Source organism: Felis catus, chromosome A1 (genome assembly GCF_018350175.1).
Source record: "Felis catus isolate Fca126 chromosome A1, F.catus_Fca126_mat1.0, whole genome shotgun sequence".
NCBI classification, from domain to species: Eukaryota; Metazoa; Chordata; class Mammalia; order Carnivora; family Felidae; genus Felis; species Felis catus.
In genome coordinates this window covers 186,715,590-186,740,740 of record NC_058368.1, presented here as the reverse complement: position 1 = coordinate 186,740,740, position 25,151 = coordinate 186,715,590, and the positions used below count along the sequence as shown (strand labels likewise).

General features: G+C 37.6%; 1 protein-coding gene across 4 annotated transcripts in view; it reads right to left on the bottom strand.

The window, feature by feature from the left end:
* Window positions 1-804: 804 nt before the first annotated feature.
* GABRB2 (gamma-aminobutyric acid type A receptor subunit beta2) overlaps window positions 805-25,151 on the bottom strand; it is a 239,510-nt gene continuing 215,163 nt past the window's right edge. For all 4 annotated transcript variants that reach the window (XM_011285651.4, XM_045035975.1, XM_011285648.4 and 1 more), the window contains one exon: window positions 805-6,854. In XM_011285651.4, coding sequence (XP_011283953.1) covers window positions 6,507-6,854 — 348 coding nt within the window. In that variant the 3' untranslated portion in view covers window positions 805-6,506. The remainder of the gene's footprint in view (window positions 6,855-25,151) is intronic.

Below are 25,151 nucleotides of genomic sequence, written 5' to 3'. Positions count from 1 at the left end.
CAAATGTTTTTTGAGAAATGACCAAAATGAATGTGAATTAAGTAAGTCTGGTTGCTTTTAATGCTGAAGTGGAAAGAGCTTACAAGGATTTGAAGATGAGACCAACCTGGGTAGGAATCCAAGTTCTTCCAGTCTCACAGGCAAGGTACTCCCTCTTTCTGATCTTGAGTTTCTTTTACTTGAGGAATATGGTAAGGACTAAATGAGTATTAAATTTGCAAAGAGCTTAGCACAATGTCTTCATCAGATATACGTTCAATGTTAAATGAATGCATAATGTTTAGCATATTTTCATGAGTAAAGCCAATTTTTAAATTAATTATCCTTGATATAAAATATCTATCCTAAGAGAACATTAAATAATTATTGTGAAGTTTTAGGCATAATACAATTTGTGATATATGTGCTATTATAGTAATGATGAAAATTAACAAAAGCAACAACAATAGTATCTACTGTTTACATACCACTTACCATGCAAGGCGTCAAGGACTTCTAATGGTTATTATATTCCATCTTTACAACAGCCCTATGAGGGAGGTGCAATTATATCTTTGCTTTACAGATAAGAAAACAGAGTTAGATGGATTAAGTAGCTGCGTAGTCAAATGCCTAATATGTGACAAGTTTGAGCTCAAACTCAAATCTGCCCAGCAGCAGGTCCCAAGTTTGAAGCTTTCCATTGCTTTTCACAAAGCCAAGATTCAACAATCTAACTCATACTAATAAACTATACACACACACACACACACACACACACACACACACACACACACACTCTGAACCCAATGAAACCACAACACATTCTTTTAAGTTTTATTTATATTTCTTAGTTCAAGAATTACACACTAGCCAACATTATTATATATTTACATGCTGAAACTGGCTGTAATAAGTTTAAATTCAAGAAAATAATTCTTATGTGCTACTCATTTATAATCCTCATTTGTTACTATCTCATGTATCCCAGAGATTTTAGTAGTCCTGTTTTTTAGAAAGACATGAAAATAGATGCAATGATATCCACTTGTGTTTTGCATTTTCTAGCCATTGGAAAATGTGCATTATGTGCATATTAAGAAAGGCTACAAGGTAATTAGTAAGGCTGATAATCACTACATTGTGAAGAAACTAGAATATCACTTTTTATAAAAGGACAATTCAGAACTGTGCAGGGACAATATTCATAACAGAACTATTTAAACACCCATGCAAATAAAATTTTTTAAATGCTATGGAATTTAAATCATTTGCAACTTTGTTTGAAATAATTATGTTTAAAATGACCATGGTTTAACTCAAATTACTGAACTGAAAAGGAAAAAGATACAAGCTGATGGAACTGTCAGCTTGCTTCTGGTGGTACAAAGACACACAAATGGGCATCAGATTAGTGGACATTTGACAGGAGAGAGACATTTGGTTTTGAAAGTTAAAAAACACAAAGTTTTCTTTGTCATCATATTGGATCATATTTATCTTTATCACAAAAGAACTTTTCAAAGCAAATTAAAATCTGATGTTAGAATTTTTGCATATATCTACAGAAATGTTTCACTTCAATTTTTAAGTAATAAATTTTTAAGGGTGTTGCTGCTTTTTTTTTCTTAAATGATTTCTTTACGGCAGTATCTTAGTTAGCATTCTGTTGGCTCCTTACTAGTTTTTACAATGTTCCTAGTGTATTTGGAAAATATTTTTTAAACCTTTGGTGTGAAGCAGTCTTTTTTTTTTATTTTCCCCTATTTTTCCTTTTTTCTTTCCTTTTTTTTTTTGTTTTTTAATAATTCTGGAGTCTTTGGTTAAAAGGAATAATACTATCTAAAGACAAAATGCTATTATTAAAAAAAAGTCTCATGTGTATTATGTGTAATAAATTTCTGGAACAGGTATGAATAATAAGCACTTTTATTTCCTGTAGTGCCATCAATATAAACTTTTACTCTTTTAAAATTGAGATTTAAGTTACAACCTTTGGTGTCTTGAACTCTGACATATAAAAAAATCTATCAAGTTATCAATGATCATTTCTGCTTTTCCCATTTCCATTTCTAAGGCTATCTCTTGGCTGTTACATTGACTACATAAACACTACAGCATTTCCCATAAAGGGGATGAGAGTGGAAGTGAGAGAGCGGAAAGTGAGAGTGTGAGTGTGTGTGTGTGTGTGTGTGTGTGTGTGTGTGAGAGTGTGTGAGTGTGTATGTGTGTATGTCTGTGATAGCAAATTGAAACCCTTCTGTCTGGGATCCCAAACCATTTATGCAAAAGGGTGTTTAAATTACTCTGCTGGGGCACTGCAGTAACTGTACTTAGTAAAAAATAAATAAAAATTAAGAAAAAGAATTAAACAATTATTTGTATCTATTGACTATTCATTTACAGCATGTTGAATTATTTACATAATATTATAACACATGAACATAAGCCATAAACAGAATTAGCACATTGCCTTACCATAAAATACAAATTAGAAGTTAAAAATATTTAAGAAATCTGTTTTAATATTTACACACGCTCAGTGAAAGTTATGGTTGCTCACATTACATGGACTCTGTACACTTAGCAAAATGGCATGATTGCTACAGTTGAGAGTATTTGCCCTAACCAACATGGTGGGGTTATTATTTTTTTTTTCCTCCTTCAAGGAGGATTTTTTTTCATTTTCTGTTTTAAGACTTTGTTTTTAAATCACCAATAGACAATGTTATTTGTTTTCTTGAAAAAGAGAGCAAGTAGACAAGCAATGTGAGAACTAGTTAATTCCCGATGTTCTGAGGTACAGTACTATTGTAGTGTCAAACTGTGCAATGGTTCATAAGAACTGTAGGCATTGATCTGCTGATAGAGAAATGCTCAGTACCCTGTATTACTAGTTTCAATAGGTTGATTTGTTGGTTGCCAATTAAAAATACTCATACATTGGTTAAATGAAGGAAATAAAACATATTAGCTTATTCCTTTTGTTTTCCAACATATGAATGCATATATATGTATTTATGTTTACATGGATCTATATATACACATATATACATGTAGATATGTTGTAAGACCTGTTGTTGATTGTTTTGCTGTTTTTGTTGTTTAGTATGAACTTAATCATAAGACTGGAACACAGTTACCTATAGAAAATGGAAATTGTGTTAGTTGCCAATTTAATGCAGGTCTTGCTTAAAATGAACATGATTCATTTTCCCACTGCATTCCACTGAACTTTCTCTATGTGTTGTGCTTTTATAAGCTGACAGACTTTTTGTGTTCCTAATACTAGAATGTAAAGTCTTTTGGTTCATAAACCATTTTTATTATTATTATTATTATTATTTTTACTTAGCACTGCTTTTGAAGACATGAGAAGATAAAAGGTCTAGATGGCACTGCTTAAGTATTTTCCCCTGTTGTTAAATTGCAGTAGAAAGAATTGTAACATTCCTTATGCAAACACATGATTATGTTGCATGAGTTTTCAATTCTGAAAATGCATTTCATACCTACTAGCAGTCATGTACAATATATATATACAGATTGAGATCAAAGATTTCATTTAGACTGTGCATTTTAGAGTCAGAATTTGCCTATGAATTTCACAAAGATGAAAAACACCTTAATTGCTGGCTATCTGGCTGTTTCATAATCAAAAGGAAAACTATATATATATATATATATATATATATATATATATATATATATGTATAAAGTGATACTAATACCATATCAGAATTGCCAAAACACATTTTTGTGGTCCTTAAATTTAACCACTGGATACCAAGCTGACTGGTTTTCATAGAGTTATGAGATCTAGCACCCCTCCCTAACCCACCCCCAGTTTGGTGACTACAGTCCAATTCAACTACAGTAAAAATATAGTTAAAAATAAAATCTACATCTACTGTTGTCTCTGGGCAGGATGAGTCAGTTGTTTCTACCTACGTGGTTATTGAATGCCAATATATGGATTTCGTTCTAGGGCATCTGTTTGAAGCTCCCATCTTTCTCCTTTTTCTGGTTTCTTCTTATCACTGTGAACAGAAATGAATCCTTGGTCATACGCTTTTGAGGCTCATGCTGCAAAGTTTCTTCTCTCACTTTGATCTAGATTACCATGTTGACTTCCCTGGACATTGAAATTTTGTTGTAACCATAAATGACAATATCAAGGATTTTTATGGCTTTTATGATAATTGCAAATAAGAGCCCACTGCTAGACTTGGGCTCTGAGTTGTCTCTAGAAAAACCTTTCTAGGATGGCATTTTGGAGTTGTGCACCTGAGTTATCGATATGCTCCTTCCTGATATATGCTACTCAAACTTTAACCCCTGGCGAAAAGGGACAGGCACTGTTATTAGTGTGTGCCCCAAAATGATTGCCTAGGTGAAAGCATGTACCTGGAGAAAATTGAGAAATTTTTACTCTGAGCCCATGGGCAGAAACTTGGTTGGATTCTGCCCAAAGATCATACTCAGAAGTGTTCAAGTGTATAATCAAAAAATAAAGGCCAGAGTTCCCTTTGCTGGTGAAGGAAAAAAAAAATACCTCCCATCTTGGAGCATAGAATTTAGAAAGCTGAATGCTAAACCTTTTTTTTTTTCCCCTCTCTGTCTGATAGTTGGAATAGGAGGGCAGCAGGACTCTGTCATATTCCAAGCTGCTGAATTATCAGGGGAAAAAAACATACATTTTATCCACAGGCAAATACTGGCCTTGCCTACTATGCACAATTAGGGATGTTACTTTGAAAATAAGTGTTTCTTGTCTTTAAAATAGAAATAGCAAAGTCATCCTCTAAGAAAACATTCAATCAAATCAAACTTTAAGGAGAAATTAGCAATTCACTATTTTCTCCAAGAAAAGCAAAATATGGACCTCACATTGATAGAAATAAAATATATTAGCTTATTCTCTTTACTGTCTCACATATGAATGCATATGTCCAATTATTATAGAAAGAAGCACACTGACATAATTTAAAAATTGAATAAAACAATACATCATGCCTGCTGATCAGTTATATATTTTTCTGTAATATCAATTGAGGCTCATAACATTCATCATGTTAATGTGGCTTTGTTGTTATCCTATTCTACACTACTTTTCATGTTTTCTTTGATCCAGCCGATCGCAACATATACAATGAAAGCACCCTTAAAAAGTCAAATCCAACAAACCCACAAACTAACTCTACTTGTGCACATAATCCTTTAAGTATTGTTTGCTATGAAAAATACAAAGGTGAATGTCATTGCACATAAGGAAATGTAGTTCAATCAATCTCCTCAAAGCCTTGCTTTGTCTCCTAAGAATATAATCAGGATTTCAGAAACAAGAAAAGCTGGCAAAGGACCATTAATCCTTTAAAGAAATGAACAAATCCTTCTTTTGAAATACCCTATTAAATTCAGAAATAAACTTAAGGGAAATGTTGTAGAGACAGCTGACATTGTCTGAGAAAATCAACCTGTCTCCTAGCTTTATCTGTACTCTATATTAGTATATTTGAATGACTCCCAATCTAACCTGTATCTAAGATACTTCTAATTTTGCTAGCTTTTCTATTTTGTGGTTGTCTTTTGATTAGATAAACTATAAAAACCTCTTTAGGTGTGCTGTCAAAAGCCTGTGAAGTGGGGGAAAAAAATCTCTCTCACTGACCTTTTGCCATTATACAAAATATGTATGGACCAGATGCTGTGTGGGGCTGGTAAGGGTCATGCTGCTCACTTGCTTTAATTTTGTTACAACATTTGTTTCTGGATTTTCCACTCTTCTCTGGATTATTAACTCTATTTTAACCAACAAGAAATAGCTTTTTAGAAACATTTCTTGGCCACCACGCATGATAATGTTTAGTAGTCCCCAGTTTCTAGAAATGTCAAAATGGAAGACATCAGAGTTGACTCCCTGTGCTCAAGCAGAGACTGGCAAAATTGGTTACCAAGCCTCTGTCTTCACTCTGCCTATCCTGTTTGAACTACATGAGAACCTTCTAGAATCCAGTGGGAACTATCTTCCCATGACACACCATTATCACCTTAAGACAGGCATAGGTCATCTTCAGTAAGCATGTTTGCATGGCATTGCAGATGTTTCATAAACACAGTGCCATCTCAACAGCATGCCAACCTTAGAAATGAAGATGGGGAGTATCTGGATATGACCACTTCTCAGCAAAATGACTGGCAATGCTACTGAGCCCTCTCAGAATATCTTCTAAATAATTGCCCTCTATATAGGCTGCATCAGCAGATAAAGTGGAACACTCAGACAGTCTTGCCAGCATGTATACAAATCACTTGCATTTTAACTGGAAAACCACAAGGACCTTAGTGTATTCATTACTTAGCAGAAGCAACCCAAATGGTATGAAATGGACCACAGGATAGGCCAGCAACTAAGGTATTTTAGCATCACTTTTGTCCTGGATTGATGTGTTTTCCAAGTCCTACGTCAGGCTGTACAACTGGTTTGAGGAGGAATCTAGTCCTTGCTTCCCATGGGAGGCTATGTTTTAGTTCACATAATAAAGCCAATAGACGATGTTGAAGAAGGAAAAAACCACTGGGAAGAATATGCGGGACCACCGATCTATGGCATTCACATCAGTCAAGTCGGGGATGGTGATTTTCAGTTGGGAGGCACGTCTCCGCAGGCGGCTTTTCTTTTGTGCCACATGTCGCTCAAGAGCATTTCGGCCAAAACTATGCCTGGGTAACCCGGCTTTCCGATATTGGATGCTGGAGGCATCATAGGCCAACATTGTGCTCCTGGGGTCTCCAAGTCCCATCACAGCCTCAGATGTGGCCATTTCGTTTTTTATCTCAAGAGTGCTCAGTAAGATGTTCTCATGTGGGTCCATCTGCAAGGGAGAAGAATCGAATAAGATAAAACAGTAAGCCTTTATTGCTCCTAATTATGCAAGGTGCTAGGATATGTGATCTAGGTAATATTTATCAGAGTGTTAAGAGAACCGGCTTTGATGCTACATTATCTAAGAAGGATAACAGACAAACAGATATCGCTCATCATCTGACTAAACCCAAATCAGTACATCATTTAGAGCCATTTGAGATCACTGAGGATCATCAGGCTATGAACTGAGATGAGAATGTAGCTTGATCAAGGCTAGTGTCTCACATTTTAACTATACCACAAATATCTTCTAATGGGTTTATTTTTGATGCTCAAAAATCAGAGGCACTCTGACGTTTGCCATTCTAATGATCTTCTTTTAAAAAGCATTGCAGGGGCACCTGGGTGGCGCAGTCGGTTAAGCGTCCGACTTCAGCCAGGTCACGATCTCGCGGTCCGTGAGTTCAAGCCCCGCGTCAGGCTCCGGGCTGATGGCTCGGAGCCTGGAGCCTGTTTCCGATTCTGTGTCTCCGTCTCTCTCTGCCCCTCCCCCGTTCATGCTCTGTCTCTCTCTGTCCCAAAAATAAATAAAAAACGTTGTAAAAAGCATTGCAATTACCAAGTTGTTTCAAAGTGGCCACTCAAGAGATGAGGAAGAAAGAGGAACATACCAGCTGGGTATGTGGGTTTGGGATCCATGTGTCTGGGTGCATATCCTGGTTCTGCCACTTACTATCTAAGTGAACTTGGGTGAATTCCTAATGTGAATGGTGCCTCCATCACTATAAGCTATGCTAGTTTCAGTTTCTTCATCTATTAAATGGTATAATAATCCAACCTTAGAGCACTTCTTTAATAAGGTAATGATATAATAGATATAATAGACTGCTGCTACTACCACTTAGGGCATACAGAGAAATAGAAGGTGTGGCACTCTTTAAAGAATTTACAGTTCTGATATGAATAAATACAAAATTAAGCTGTGCTAGGTATGAAATAGTATTAAGGGATTAATTACTGAGTTATGCTCATGATAGTAGCCTAATTATAGATGAATTCATGCTAAAACTAGAACTAAAACCAGTAGATAACATTTGTTAAGCACTTGCTACATATACCAGAAACCTTTTCCTATAACTTCACTTAATTGTTTCTTAACACCCATGATTATGAGATATCACCCTAAATTTGCAATATCAATATAAATAGGATAAAAGAAGAGTTTTGAACAATAGAAATTCAGGCATCATGTGACTTGCCAAAATACAACAGAATTCAGAACAAGGGACTTGAAAATTAACAGCTGGGCAAAACTGTGCATGGTGGAAGGGTCAGTGGGGTGAGGGATTGACCTGAGAAGGAATGGAAGGAGGCAGGATTCAAGAAGTGAGTTAGCCCAAATTTGGCTGTATTAAGTTGAATTCTGAGCCCAGGGAGTAGGAGGGTGTCCTGTAGATATGGTGACCTCTTTTATCTCTTGGATGATTTTAGCTTCTTGGCAAAGCTAAAAGGAAAGAATGAATACTGACACCATGATACCCAAATATTAAATGACTGTGATAATGTTTTTTTGTTTTATTAAGAAGGGAAGATTTGTGTGTCTTATTTTTAAGAGCCTTCAATTGCTATAGATAATAAAACCTAGTTGCAACACATTATTATTAATAACAGAGTACATTTATTTTGATGGAGAATCATGATATACCAATTGCCAGTAATTTGTTGAAATATAAAATAAAATAAAAATGATCAATAGTAGATACTGATGATATATGGAAGCAAGGGATATAACCAAACACTTAATTGGAAGATAAAATGGTCTGAGCTTCATGAATTATGCAGAAGGCAAAAAGAAGGTTGCTAAGATTATATAGTAACAATTAGCTTTCAAATGTGGTTTAATGACCCTGTATTTTAAATTCAAATCTAAAATATTTTGAGAAACAGAACCTATAAAATATGCTAGAACCTAGTAATTGACCAATTAATCTCTGCCCGCTGATTAGATTTTCTGTAGGTTTGGTATATGGTAGTATTTTGCTTAGTGGACATATTAAACAAATATATTCTTAAGATTAATATTTAAAGTTTTTAAGATTTGGAAATGAAACCCAATGAATTTAGAAACACTTCTCTCAAGGAAGGGCCAGGTAATGGCTTTAGTGATGGATTCAATGGCCCTAGGGAAGAAAACAAATGTTTAAAGTCATGTCTCATGTACCAGGGCTTTGCAGAAACTGTCTAACTGAATGCTCACGACCATCTTTTTGAAAAAGGAATTCATTCCTAGGTTATAAAGTGAAGGCATCATCAAATGTCAGAAAGTCACACAGTTACTAAGTGATGGAGTTTGATCATTAGAGCACAAAGCTTGGGGGAGAGAAGTGTGACTTTCCAACACTCAAGGAAAGTAAAGCGGATAGAAGTGGGGGAACATATCATTCTTCATTATTTCAGAGAGTGTTGTTATTTTCCCTTCTGCTCTGGGTTGTTTGCTCTTTTAACTACCTAGAAAATAACTGCTTAGCAAAATTCCTTTGGCCGCTACACATGACAGTTGTTCAGGAGTCTCCCCCTCTCTAAGCACCAGGATATTTGTTTTTCTATTGAGCAACTATGTTAAGAACAGTTATATACATCAGACTTGGCTGAGGTAAGAATACAGATCAATAATAACAAGCATTATAAAAATAATGGGAACAGTGGACTCTTAGTATGGCAACTTGTTCTAAGTTGGATAATTCGTCTGATTTTAGTGGGTTTCTGTTGTGTTATTTATGAAACCCAAGATTTGTTAGATAATTCTTGAAGCTTTATAATTTATTTTTAATCAAAAATTTACAAAATATACGTAACAGGCACTAGTGTGTGTCTGGCGCTGTGCCAGGTGTTGTAGCCACAGTGGTGAGGAAGACAGCACGGCTGCCGGTCCCCATGGCAATAACAGCCTCCAGAAAACAAAATGAATTTGGAGTGAAAAGACTGGACTACTGGTTGCCCTGATTCTTATTTCTGACCTTGGAACAGTGATTTAATCCATCCCAAACTAGTTTTCTTCAACTGTTAAGAATAAAGTTTTGGGAGATCAACTGACTATGCAGGAAGAACTTGGGAAACAGAAGTGCTATGCAAGGTGACTGTCATGACAGGCTACAAATGCAGTGGGAAACATAAAGGTGCTAGCAGGCTGAGAAAACACAGCAAATAGCCATGCCTAAAAAAAGTATCCTGCCCTCACAGTGGATGTGGAATAGACATGAGTGATGAACTTTCCGTAGGTAAGCCTAATCATCTTGCCACTGCTGAAGATCTAATCAGGCTGAGGCTGCGGTTGGTTGCGGTAGGTGAGGCAGGTTGGACATCTGCATCAGCTTATAAAGTGTGACTCCTCAGTGTTGTGCTGTATTAGGATAGTTGAACCCCAAACTTTGACTGCCTGTAGAGTCTTAATTAAGGTCATTAATAGTCAAGGTATAAATTAACTTCAATTAAAATACAAAACAATGAAAAGAAAAACAACAATCTTTTTTTCCCAGAAAACTCTTACCCTTAGCTATGGAGCTGTAAAGTGGAGAGGTATAAAGTACAGCCGCCTTCATTTCCAATTTATTTCTCAATTAATGGTGACATGGAGGAGGCAGCTCAAGCGGGTTGCAGTTTATTAGGCTGCACATTCAGGGGAAGCCCTGAGACACTGCTCTGATTACCCCACCTTGTCCTTGAAGGGCCAGTTTTCTCACGTTCTCCATAAAGCCTCCCAGATAATGCCAACCTTGTTTACTCGCCTCCTCAGAAATTAGCTGCATCCCTCTCTTGACACTACGCCACAGCATCTGTTTGTTTACCCAACTTGCTGTGGAATCACCAGTTCTGAGAATTGTTTGTTTGTTTGTTTGTCTGTTTTGAATAGTAGCCTGATCAACACCTGGAAGCATATCTGTTTTCTTTTAGAAGTGGAAATATAGTGCAGTGTTTCCAAGTTCTAATTCTGGACTCAGACAACCCACATTTTGACTCTGGGTTGAGCCATTCACTAGTTTTGATTCCATGGGCAAATCATTCAACCTCTCTGAGTTCATTTCTTATATGTAAAGTGGGAGAAACACCAGTCTCTAGAGTTCTTTGAGAGGATTAAATAAGACAGCACATGCAAACCACTTAGCCCAGCTTTGCACATAGCAAGCACTCAAAAAAATCATAATTGTTCTTGCTTTTCAAAAGCAATAAATATTCATTAAATGCATACATTTGATCTTCCATGGCCATTTTTTTAAATGCCATCGACTATATAAACAAACCAGAGCTTTGAATTCATCAGATTATTTAAATTTTGCTTTGGTTAGTGACTTCTGTAAAGTGCTGAGAACAATGCTTCATATAAAGTAAACACTATGTTTTTGTTATAATACATCATACACTTATTAAGTATAATACATAAGTCTGGACTGAGCTACTTCTGAATGCTGAAGTGAGATGCGTAAAAGCTGCCTTTCATTTCACAGGTGGAGAGGGAGCACAGTATTCATGGGTTCACAGATCCACCAGCTATCCTCCTGACTGATAGGGAAAACAGCCCTCAAGCCAGTGTCAAAGAGGGAGATGTCTCCATTGCTAGTGTGGCAGAGCAAGGAAAGAGCCTGGCTTCTCTTTCCTCATGGCCCTACAACATTACACCATAATGCTTGTCATTATGATCATCTGTTTAATATTTGGCTGCCCCACCAGGCTATACTTCCTGGGAAAGGCAGAAGCAAGGTCTTTTTCTTTCACTGTTGTATCCCCAAGCACTTGGCATGGTGCCTGGCACATAGTAGGGGCTCAGTAAGAAGTGATTAGATAGAATTAATTTTGTGACCTTAGTAATCCAATCTCTCAGTGAGTCATCAGTAAGGTGGATTTAATTTTGCAGCACCAGTCTGAAGATTGGAACTGCATGGGGTTACCCCCTGAAGTCCTTTCTCACTCTAGGTATTCTCCCTCTATTTATACAGGTCTCTTGCTGAAGCAGTATGCTCAGGTGCCTGAAATATGGAAGGAGCATTTTTGATAGGGCCCTGGCTATTTACATGATGGATGCCCCATTCTTGTCTCAGAGAAGGGAGCTTAGTGAGTAGCAACTAGAAGCCAGGACTAATTATTTTACATATTGACCTCTTTCAGTTATCCCAGTGGCCCTGTAGGGCAGGTACTAATCTCGTGCTCAGAAAATAAAGCACAGAGAAATTAAGAAACCTAACACAAGTTCTCATAGTGAATATGTGTTAGAGTAGGAATTAGAATCTGGTCTTTGTTTGCCGTGTAATGCTGAGGCACAGCAGCAGCCCCCAAGCCCTTGTGTACTCTACAGCTCATAAAAGAGGACCCTCTCAGTGAATGGTAGTCCTCTGGAGGCTTGCAAAATTTTCCTTAATAAGGAATGAATAAGAATTTCTGTCTTTAAATATGCCACTAAATATGACAGCTGATGTAAAATCCTATTAAATTCAAATGCTTTCACCTACATATAGTAGACATCTGTGGTTTGATAGTTCACCAGCCCTACCAGGGACAAATTCTGTCTAGGAACCATCTCTCAGAATTTCCTTGGTTTGGCGGATGGTATAGTCTGTTTCAGAGGTTTCCAAACTTGAACATTCATCAGAATTCCTTAGAGGCTCTGTTAAAACATAGAGATCTCGGGACCCCACTTGCAGGGTTTCTGAATCAGTAAGGCTGGAATAAGGCTCAATGATCTGCATTTCTAACAAGCTCCCAGGTTAGAAATCACCAGCTTGCAGGTGATGCCAGGCTGCGAGGCTGGGGTTCACACTTGGAAAACTATCAGTCCATTGGACTGCAGCAGAAGGGCATGACTTCAAATAAAGAAGAAACAGAGGCCTTGAGACACAATGAAAAAGCTGAAGTTCTGACCACAGTCCACACCACCAAGCTGAAAAGCAACTTTCATACAGAGAAAACATATGTGACCTCCAATTATTACTTTCTGGAGATAGGAACTATATTAAAGCCTTCACACAGTTTCAATATTTAATCTTGACAATAAACCTATGAGAAAGTTATTTCTAATATTCTCATTTTAAAAATGAGGAGATTGAGAATTCTGGATTATTGATCTGTCCAGAGTTGCACAGTTGGTATGTAATGTACTGGCACTAAATCTGTCTGTTCCAAGGTTCCTAATCCTCACACAACACAACTGTCTATCTTGAGACTGTCTTCAATTATGAGTTCTGTCTTAAAATGCCATCTCTTTATCAGGGTGTACTTAGGCGAAGACATTCCAGAAAATGAAGGGAATAGCAGTTGTCATGTGGATTTAGCTAATCTTTGAAATCGGGTCTCCACCCCAACCTTACCAGGCTTGACCAAGTGGATTTCCTAATTGTCTTTTTCTTCACTTGAGCAGTGAGACACAGTAGAAAACACTAACCTGTCCTTTTTTTTTTTTTTGATTAAGATATTAACAAGACATAGTTTCCCTTTAACCAGAAAGATCATGTACCGATCTCTACTGCTCTAGGAAATATAACAAAATATTTTTCAAATTTTCATGTTTTGGCATTTTTACTTACTCAAACACCCATGAGAAATTTGTTGATAGTAGTTAAAACAAGAGAGAGAAGGAAGCAAAAGTAAATGAAGGGGAAGAGAAGGAATAGGCAGACTAGTGAATAAACTGTCATTCTCTGCAGATAAATTGCCTTTGCAAGAACCAAGCCGAAGGCCTTGCTTTAGTCCAAGAATCTACACTATTTGCTTTCTAGTCTTGAACTTTAACTTACAGGTGTCCATTCCTGACAATAAGGGTTTTTGAAGAGGCCCTATTAAACAGGCCAGTACGAATAAAGAAAGTCTCATGTTTCTCATTCAACAATCCACCATAAAATTATGCTTTACCTGGGGTTATTTTGCTTATCAATCAACAATTAAATGCTGAAATTTTGGGAAACAGAGTGATTTATTTACTCCAGCATTCCATAGACTCTATGAATGATTCTCCGTGAATAACACAGTGTGCACACTGATTGAATCAGCTGTTCTGTTGGGTAGGAGGATGGACTTTTCTGCTGACCTATTTCCCAGACTGACCTGTCTGTTGATGGTTTAAATAGGAGTAAATTCATGTTAAACATCTGGATTAAGAGCTTTTCTTTTCCTTCTTTCCATTCCTAATTCCAACATTTTTTTTTCCATCAAGAAACAGAACATGCTTTGGTTAACAGAGTTCCATTTTGCTTAAAAGGTATCACATTAAACAATGACAAATGGATCTTATTTTTGTATAATTTGTTAATTCCAGGTCTAGTTTCAGATTTCTTGCTTCCTTTCTGCACCTTTCTCAGTGACAGGTGTGTGCTCTGGAGGAATGCCCTTGTCCAGAAAAACAAATCACATCCCTCAGTGACCCAGCAGCATTGCATGCTTATCTTGGGAAGTGAAAATGGGGCTATTTTAAATCCCAGTTTACCACTCATATCATCAAGAGAAGAGTGAGAAATTGCAAAAACTCAGGAAATCCTAACTCTGCAATTTCCAATTACTGTGACTAGTATTGGGTAGGAGATCATGTTTTATCTTCCATGAAATGACACTGTGACCTGAGTAACTTGAAATGCTAAGGTAATGAACTGTTAACCACCTGGGAATATCCAAAGCACTTCTTTCCAAAGTAAAAACACTCAGAAATGACCTAACATGCATTCGGTATTTTAAGAGGTGAAAAAAAGTTCACCCAACCAGAACATGAAATGAAGATTCTAGGAGAGCAAGAAAAGGCCAATATCTTTGTGGAATGCCTCCACCAAAGTAAATGGGGAAATAGTAACCAAATACGGAGTTTAGATCTGGAACATAAATACAGAAGAATGCTGCTGAAATACCCAGGTAGTTGTGGAAGAGTGGTCATTTTAAAATACAAACTAGTAGAAAAAAAAAGGGCTGAGATTTCTACTCTTTTTTTTTAAATTTTCTTATGCTATTATAAAGTGTTTGAAGACTTACAACCATATTATGAGGAATTAGTACTATCAGCATTTTGAAAACAACCCTTCCCATCAAAATGCAGAAATTTGTAAGTAGCTAAAATTTACTAAGTGGTAAAACACTCATTTAAATTTATGTTTGCAGATTGAAATCTTGTGCTTTTTCTACCAAATATTTTCATATGAGGTGAAATACTTACAGTAAGGACATAGGTGGCTCTACTTATTGCTGTTTTGATTTTCAATTTTTAAATTCTCATAGGTAGGTCACATGAGTGTGTATCTCAAGGTTTGTTTAGTGAACTGTTTCACTGTTAAGGAAATCCTACTCTATAGTCACCACAATGTGTAAAGATTCTGTTTCAAAAACACACGTGCACACACACACACACACACACACACACACACACACACAAATCCATCTGGATAAATGGGTGAATCAAGTGAGTTCAGTGAGGTGTTAAGTTATTATTTCAAGTGATAGTGAATTTTTTAGAGGAAATAAGTATATCTCAGGAGCAGAAAGAGAAGGATATGATTTTTCTCATAGCCAAGGCTAGAAGATAAAGCTTTCATAAAAATTATGATTAATACAGGATCACTAGTGAGAAGACCTTCAGCAAGCATGAGCCAGCAAATGAACTAATGCTTGTGCTCTTTTTGGTCCTTCTCATATGGGTTCCTGCCCCTCTCAATACCTATAAGAAGAGTGGAAAGAACACTGACCTCAGCAGTGAGAGCCAGTTCTAAAGTTGGATTGTTCTGGGCCTCAGTGTTCTTGTTCAAGGAAGTCCAGGTGGATTTAGGACAGCCTTTGCTAACCCCCTCTACCAGGGGGTTAATCCTCTGGCTATTACCAACTGAGCCCTCATTTCCCCCATAATGGCAAACATGTAAGCAGCGACTGTATCCCATTGCTTATGTGTCCCTAATGCTGACTGCTAGAGTTGGTACTAAGTATTCAAAATAAAACTTGCTAAATGGAATTACTAGAGGATTAGATTAAGTCTAGGATCACACATTCAAAATTGGCTAGAGAGATCATATAAAAGTATGAAGCAGGTGTCATGGAGAATAGGAAAAAGTTGGCCCTGTAGTGAACTAGACGAATAGAGGGCTGCCTAAAGGACATTTAAATCCAAAATTTTAAGCTTCACTATTGTGGTCAAAATCACACCTAAGGGTTCATCCCATGGGATGCTACATCAGTCATTTTAGATTCAATTTATAAAAACTTTGCCTTTAAGTTTCACTTAATCTATACTTATGAACTGCTTTATCGCCTTTAAAAATTATTAAATAACATAGGAATAATGCATAGAGAAATTCTGCCTAGCAAAAATCCTATAGTCCTGGAGTGTCCTTCAAAACTGTGATCTTGGGACCCCTGGGTGGCTCAGTCGGTTAAGTGTGCGACTTTGGCTCAGGTCATGATCTCATGGTTGGTGAGTTCAAGCCCTGCGTCAGGCTCTGTGCTGACACCTCAGAGCCTGGAGCCTGCTTTGGATTCTGTGTCTCCCTCTGTCTCTGCTCCTCCCCCCACTCATGCTCTGTCTCTCTCTCAAAAATAAACAAACATTAAACAAACTTAAAAACTGTGATCTTGATCCAGTGCTAGTATTGTATTTGTTTTCCTAACCACATTGTAGCGCCTTGCTGTGAAATTCTGCAGTATCTCTCTGTCTTTGAACTTCATAAGTAGCCTTCCCAATTTTTGTGGCTTAATCTCTTTCATTTCTTTTACTTTCACAGAATCAAATTTATTTATTGTGGAAAATGATTCCTTTCTATGTATGTATTAGTTTATGTGCAATTGATTAAGAATGGTATGCAAATAACAGATCATGTGTTTTATTTATTTATTTATTTATTTATTTATTTATTTATTTATAATTAATTAATTAATTAATTTATTTTTATTTTTTGAGGTAGGGAGGGGCAAAGGGAGAGGGAGAGAAAGAATACCAAGCAGGTTTGCAGAGTGGAGCCAGATGCAGGGCTTGATCTCACCACCGTGAGATCATGACCTGAGGCAAAATCAATAGACAGAGGCCTAACTGACTGAGCCACCCAGGTGCCCTAGAGATCATGTATTTTTACAAATAATATTTGGATTGAGATAGAAGGATGGATGCTAAATTTAGGGGAAATGAGGCTACAAATTGTTACATTTAATAATAATAAAGTACAATTAATAAAATATATGATGAATGGACTAATTTGTTTTGGAAGGTTGACAGAATTCTTTCTGGGTTCTTTCTAATTTAATAAATAAAGCTACTAGTTTCAACTAAAGTTGAAAGTCAGGAGTTGTTTTAATTGTATGGAAAAACATAAAAGATTGGAATCATACTGAAATTCTCTGAAGGAGGAAAAAGTGATGGAAAGTGTATTCAAAATCTACTAATTCTAATGGACATTTCTTCCATCCAAAGGAGGGACTTGTCTTGAATTACTACAGTTCCTTAGGATGAGTAGAATAGAGGCAAGTTTTAAATGAGCTTCTATAAACACAGTCTTATTTTGATACATTTCAGAGAGGCAGATGTGAGAATTTGTCCATTTAATTCTGATAACTCAAAGAACTTTTAACACTTGGAAACTCAGGTCCTGAGAGATAAAAGTTTGTTCCAGTTCAATTTCCATTTGAATAATTGACTGAGGTCCCAAGCTGGAGGTAAACAATTGATCTAATCTTTTTATTAGCTGGTTCATACAACTCAATGCATTATGGGTGATGACTTGGTAAGATTTTTATACACACCATGTAACTCGTAATTCACAATTTCCCAACCCATTTTTAACTAATACCACAGAGGACATTTGTTTTGGTTTCCTCCCACAAGGCTGCAAACATGCCAGTCAAGAGTTTCTTGCACAGGGTAGGGGGAGGAGGAATGGGTAGCCTTTAGCAAAGAAGAACTACATTTTCCCTGTAGGGCTTACACAGGGTGATGACAGTGCATGTCCCTAAAAGAGAAAAGGGGGGACTTTTCCAGCTAAATGCCCTTGCTCTTCATAATATTCCACAGCCCAGGACAGTGAGTGATAGATGAGGCAATTGATCAGGTTAAATTTCAAGACTTAATGGCAGGTTATGATTGGCTTAAAGGTTGTGTGATCCATAATTACCCTAGGTCATTGGGAGACCCATGGTTTTCTCTTGTTATTGGGTTTTGAAACTCACCCAACCTTGTCCCATAAGCTAATGAGGATGGGGGTAGGGCATACAGAACCACCCATTGCCATTGCCTTATTTCTGTGTCAGAGGGAAATTACCGTCTGCTTCTATCTTTCATCTAAAAGCAAAGAACTCAAGGTTAATTTCTGTCCTCCTTAGTGAAGGCACCAAAATTTTAATGTAGTTAAAAATCTGATAGTTCCTTCTCCCTGGAAGATATTGACTCAAAAAGAGAATTAGACTACTTGAGAAAAACAAAAATAAACAAACTATATCACCTCCACTCATATGTATTAGAGACACTTATTCCCTCCACAGAACCTTACCCACAACCTCTAATTGTCTTTCATTTAATGTAGCTAAGAAGCCAGAAAGCTGATCTAATGTGGACCAGATGGGCAGGATTCCAGGGAACATATAGCAAAAGGGTAACAGAAAGGAGCAACATATTCAACTCCACAGAGATGCAAGGAACACAGCCAGTGACCTTGGCTTCTACGGATTTAGAGTTTAGTTTGGTTCTTGAATGGCAGGGGCCATGAAAGTGTTGCTGAAATGGGTGCCTGGAACAGAGGTAGGCTGGATGGGGAGGGTATGTGGATTCACAGTGATTACTGAATCCTACGAGTGGGAGTGGAGACACATGTTTAGCATTAACTAGCACTGGATGTAGTAGCTGTGCTTAAAAAAATTACACCGGTAGAGACCAACTCAGCAGTACTTAAAAGGGGGTATAGACAAAATAACTTACAGTGTGTAGTTTTAAGCATGTACCCACTGTATACAACAAAGGAAAAATAACTGATACTAAGAGAAGTCTGACTATAGAACAAATGTCTTCATAACAAATATGAATGGCAAATATCTAATTACAACAAAAGTATTTATAAGCTCCAGACCGTTTCTTAATAGAACATTACTATTACTGAATAATATGCAGCTGTTGGAATAGGACCAAGGAATTTCTAACATTTGCGTCACAGATAATAGGGAGTAGGAGGATCCATATTCATCCTTCCTCACTCTTACATATCTTGCATCTTTCACAGTTCAGTTCAAATGTTCCTTCCATTGGGAGTCTTCCTTAACATACCCCACTCTGTCAGTTCCTCTGAGACATACTCTCATAGTAATATAGAAATTTCCTTCACTGCATTTATTATCACTTATGTATTATTTCCATAAATGTTTACTGAAAGTATATCCTCCCTTTAAGATGTGGTCCCTGTGAGGGCAAAGGGCATGTGTGGTAGGGACTCAAGAAGTATCTGTTAAATTAGCAGTTAATATTTTTAGTCAATATTTAGAATCGGGCATATCTGTACACTACATTCCAGGCAGTAAGTTATAAACATTCTATATGGATGACGGCATGTATTCCTCAGCACAGTCCTTTGCAGTAGGTGTTCTTATTAACTCTCATTTCAGGGGCGCCTGGGTGGCTCAGTCAGTTAAACGTCCGACTTCAGCTCAGGTCACGATCTCATGGTCCGTGAGTTTGAGCCCCGCGTCGGGCTCTGGGCTGATGGCTCGGAGCCTGGAGCCTGCTGACGATTCTGTGTCTCCCTCTCTCTCTGCCCCTCCCCCGTTCATGCTCTGTCTCTCTCTGTCTCAAAAATAAATAAAACGTTAAAAAAAATAAAAAAAACCTCTCATTTCATAGATAAGCCTGCTGAGGCTCTAAAATTTTAAGACACTTGCAGAAAGTAACACAATGAGTAAATAAGGGATCTGAGATTTGAACCCAGACAGTCCTATTTCAGAGTCACCACATTTAAGGTTGATGGTACACGAGGACTTACACGTTCCCTGTAGAGAGTGAAATGCCCTATTGTTTTGAAGGGGGTCAACTTAGGAAATATAAGTGTGCACCATTCATCTGAAGGAACAGTGACAAGAATAGGGCAGAAGCACTGGCCGAGTAAGAGATTAAGGCCTGAGCTCAGAGATGGGGAGGATAAATGTAGCACTAGGCCTTTATAAAGGGAGAGTCAGGCCTATCAGACATAGGAAGAGGAAGAAAGGGGAAAGATAGACAGGGGAACCTCCTATGTCTACACAACATTACATTCAATAAGTGCCAAGTTAGACAGCTTGAGGGATCTCATCTTTTCCTTTAGGACCTTTCCTCCTATCTTTGATGTCATTTTAGGAAGAATCACTATGTGAAATGAGAGGGATTCGTGTTAGATTTTATTTTAAATGTTTTTATTTTTGAGAGAGAGATTGAGAGAGAGAGCATGAGCAGGGGAGGGGTAGACAGAGGGAGACACAGAATCCAAAGCAGGCTCCAGGCTCTGATCTGTCAGCACAGAGCCCAACACGGGGCTCGAACTCACGAACTGAGAGATCATGACCTGAGCTGAAGTTGGACACTCAACCGACTGAGCCACCCAGGTGCCCCATGTTAGATTTTAAAACAGGCTAGCACAGGGGTGCCTCAGTCGGGTGAGTGTCCGACTTCAGCTCAAGTCATGATCCCACGGTCTGTGAGTTTGAGCCCCACATTGGGACCTCTGCCGTCAGTGCAGAGCCTCCTTCAGATCCTCTGTCCCCCTCTATCTCTCTGTCCCTCCCCTGCTCATGCTCTCTCTCTCAAAAATGAATAAACATAATAAAATAAAGTAAAACAGACTAGCACAGATATCCAAACTCTTTAACCCTAGACTCTAAGAACTCTCAGGGTAAACCTATAAGCATTCATCTTCTCTTGGGCTGAGGCATTAGTGGGCTCTGAAGCTATACTGCTTGAGATAGAAACACTCTGGGTTAAAGACAAGGTCACAAAGATATTTAACCTTTCTGAGCCTCAGTTTTATCAACTGTAAAATGGTTGTTTATCAACTGCAAAATGTAAAATCATTCTATGATATATACCTTTTGGGTGACTGCAAGGATTTAATGAGATGATTCACAGTGCCCTATACGATAAATTCACAGAACAGTAACTTTAATTATAGAGTAAGTGGGTAAAGGAATTGAACTTGTGTTATACCACAGTCAGAAGAGGTTTAGGATGGTAAACCGGTTTCTGACATAAAACAGCCTTGGAAGTGGTGACAGAGGATGACACACAGCATGTGCTCAATTACTCTTTAAGAAACAAATGAATGCATTCCCACCAACAGTGCAAAGGGGTTCCCTTTTCTCTGTGTCCTTGCCAACATATGTTGCTGCCTGAGTTGTTAATTTTTGCCATTCTGACAGGTAGGAGGTGGTATCTCATGGCGGTTTTGATTTGTATTTCCCTGATGATGAGGGATGTTGAGCATCTTTTCATATATCTATTAGCCATCTGGATATATTCTTCAAAAAAGTTCTATTCATGTCTTCTTCCCATTTCTTTACTGGGTTCTTTTTTGGATATTTAGCTTGGTAAGTTCTTTGTAGATTTTGGATACTAACTCTTTATTGCAGCCACTCTGGAAAACAGTATAGAGGTTCCTTAAAAAATTAAAAATAGAAACTACCTTATGACCCAGCAATTGTACCACTGGGAATTTATCCAAAGGATACAAAAAAGCTGATTTGAAGGGGCACATGCATCCCAATGCTTATAGCAGCCCTATCAACAATAGCCAATTTATGGCAAGAGCCCAAATGTCCATCGACTGATGAATGGATAAAGAAGATGTGGTATGTACACACACACACACACACACACACACACACACACACGCTATGGAATGCTACTCAGTGACGAAAAATAATGAAATCTTGCCATTTGCAACAATGTGGACGGAACTAGAGGGTATTATCCTAAGCGAAGTAAGTCAGTCCAAGAAAGACAGATATCATATGATTTCACTCATATGCGAAATTTGAGAAACTCAACAGATAAGCATAGGAGAAAGGTAGGAAAAATAAAATAAAAACAGAGAGGAAGGCAAACCTTAAAGGCTCTTAAATACAGAGAACAAACTGAGGGTTGCTGGAGGGGAGGTTGGAGGGGGGAGATGGGTTGAATGGGTGATGAGCATGAAGAAGGGCACTTTTCGGGATGAGCACTAGGTGTCATATGTAAGAGATGAATCATTGGATTCTACTTCCAAAGCTGAGAATACACTATATGTTAATTAACTTGAATTTAAATTAAAAAAAAAAAGAAAGAAATGAATGTAGCAATATACATGTGCTACTCTCTGCTATAGTCCTTTGGCAGGGAGCTTCCTATTGCTTTTGGGCTGTGTGAATCTTCTAGTTTCAGTCTTCCAGGAAAGTGTCTAATGTTGAGACCTCATTATTCACAGGACTAATAAAAGAAACTGTGAATAATATTTCTTCCTAATGCTTAATTTTGTTTGGTTCTTCATCCTTACAGTGGGCAGAGGCAAGAGGCAATGCAAAAGATACATTTTGTTGTTTGCCAACAAGATCAGTCAAATTTGGGGAATGGAGAGTTTGCACCCACACATTGTGTGTGTGTGTGTGTGTGTGTGTGTGTGTGTGTATACATATACACACATGTACATAATTAAGTCTTGAAAGCATGAGTTTTGAAATCAGCTTTGTATTCTAGCTTCCCTGCTGATTAGCTGCTATGTCCTTGGTCAAGTTCAAAAGCTTAGTTGAGTGTCAGTTTTTTCATCTTTAAAATGAATTTATACCACATCATCTTTAAAATAAAGCTACATTATATGATAGCTTTCATTTAAGATTGAGGTAACGTATTTAAGGAGCCCATTGTCATGTCTGGCATGCAATTAGGTGTGTAACAAAAGGTAACCGTTGCTACCATACTTACAACTTTAACATTCCTCAACTGGGAAAGAAAGTATAAATTCACTGTCTTACATAGGTAAAACTAATTATTTATCTTTCCCCATTAGCCCTCTGCAGTAGTTTGTAATTGAATCTATCCCACCCATTGTAACAACAGGAGAGACTGATCCTGTGTTTCAGGTGTAGGCCTGACTGCTTTAAACCAGCCTTGGTATTTCCCCTCCCCTTGCCAGTGATTGGTTCAGGAATGGGAAGGCATTAAGTCAACTGAACCAATAAAAAAGAAAAGAAAGGTTTGGTGAGGCTTTTGGTGGGGGAAGTCTCCACCTTTCCTTCTGGATATGAATGAAGAAACATGGAGCCTGTTACATACTGGCAGCCCAGAACAAGGTATAACTGACAATATTTTGGCTGGCTTGCTTGATCTCTATCTCCATCTCTGTGTCTCTCTCTCTGTCTCTCTCTCACTTCCCCTACTTCTATGCCTGCTTTGCATAGACCAAATATATATTTTTTTATTTAAAAAAATTTTTTTAACAGTTATTTTTGAGAGACAGAGACAGAGCATGAGTGGGGGAGGGGCAGAGAGAGAGGGAGACACAGAATCTGAAGCAGGCTCCAGGCTCCGAGCTGTCAGCACAGAGCCGGATGTGGGGCTTGAAGTCACAACTTGTGAGATCATGACCTAAGCTGAAGTCAGATGCTTAACTGACTGAGCCACCCAGGTGCCCCATGCATAGACCAAATATATTAAAGGTGGGTAGAAAATCAAAAAAGTCTCATTAATAAAATTAAAAATAATAATTTCAATACTGTGATAAAACTCAACCTAGGACAACAGTAACATCATGTATAATTCATATATATTTTTATATATGTAAATATATATAAGATACATGTTTATACCTCATATATAGATATATAGAAGTATAGAGACACCTTTCCAAAATCAATAATCCTGTAAGAATAGTTTAATGTTATCCTACAGCAATTTTAATAAAAATGCCCTCCATTTATTTAAGTCACTTATGTTTTATCAAATGGCTGGCATATCTTTTATTTCATCTCATTCTACAAGTCAGAATGAATTTGAAAGGCCAGGCAAGATCTTATCTTATGGATTAACAAAACTAAGGCACAGAGAAATTCTTTTCCCCAAGTTGCAGAACTTTCCAGAGGCTGAGCTAGGCTCAGTGTCCTGGTTTCTTGAATCCAAATTCTACTCTGTGGCTTTCTCTGCCAATGATAGAGCTGAGAAAAGATATTTTAAAACAGCTTCACATACAATCTGTGATCAAGTTGTGCAACTGAGAGAGAGAAACCTAGGTTTATGTTCCAGTTTTAGTTAGTCTGAGGTCTACCACTAACTAGCTTAGTTGACCCTGAGCAAGTCACTGACATTTCTGGATTTCAGTGTTTACATATAAAACAGAGACATCACAATAAAAAAAATGTAAGTATGTATGGTGATGTATGTTAGTTAACTGGACTTATCTTGATAATCGTTTTGCAATATATACAAATAACAATCATTACGTTGTATACCTGAAATTAGTATCATGTTAGGTCAATTATATGTCAACGAAAAAAAGGAACAAAAATGCACCTAAAAGTAAAAGGAAGCGTTAATTAAAAACAGCAAAAAATTATTTTGAGGTGGAGTTTCCTATTCTTAAGGCTGAGATAGGCACAAACCAGGCGAATTTGCCAACTGGTCCGAGTCATCTCTAGAACCTTCAGTCTAGTTCTTAAGGCAGCAGCCACTACTCCTTCAGGGTTGGAACTCATTTGCATTCTCTGGGCTAGGTCCTTGTTATTCAGTGTGGTCCAGAGATCAACAGCTTTGGCATTTCTAGGAAGTTTGTTAGAAATGCAGAATCTCAAGCCTCATCCTAGACCTACAGAATAAGAACCTGCACTTTAGCAAGATACCTAGATAGCTTTTGTGCACATTAAAGATTGAGAAGCACCAGGTTAGATCATCTCTTAGATCCCTTAAAATTCAAAGTCCATAAGTGTAGGATTAAAAAAAAAAGAATCTTCTAAGGACCCTGGGTAACTCCCCAAGTCTGCTAAGCCAAATGTTCAAGGTCTCTATACAGTAAAGGGGTGGAGGAGTTAATTTGTAGTGTTTTTTGTGCTCTCCTTTCAGAATACTGAATTAATCACAATCAAGGCACCAGCTAGCACCCCTGCCAGGGGGAGACTGAACTGGAGAGGGAGTGATCTAAATCAACTTCAACCAGGGATCTCTCTACAGTGGTGGCTGACAGCTTCTCTACATTTAGCTGATTACATGCTGAATTACCCCAGTGAGAATTTGCCAAATGCACCATCCACTCTCACAACCCAACCCTTGTTGGGAAACTGCTGTTAATCTGACACAGCCTTGTCGAACATCTCTCTGTTCCATTTTAAT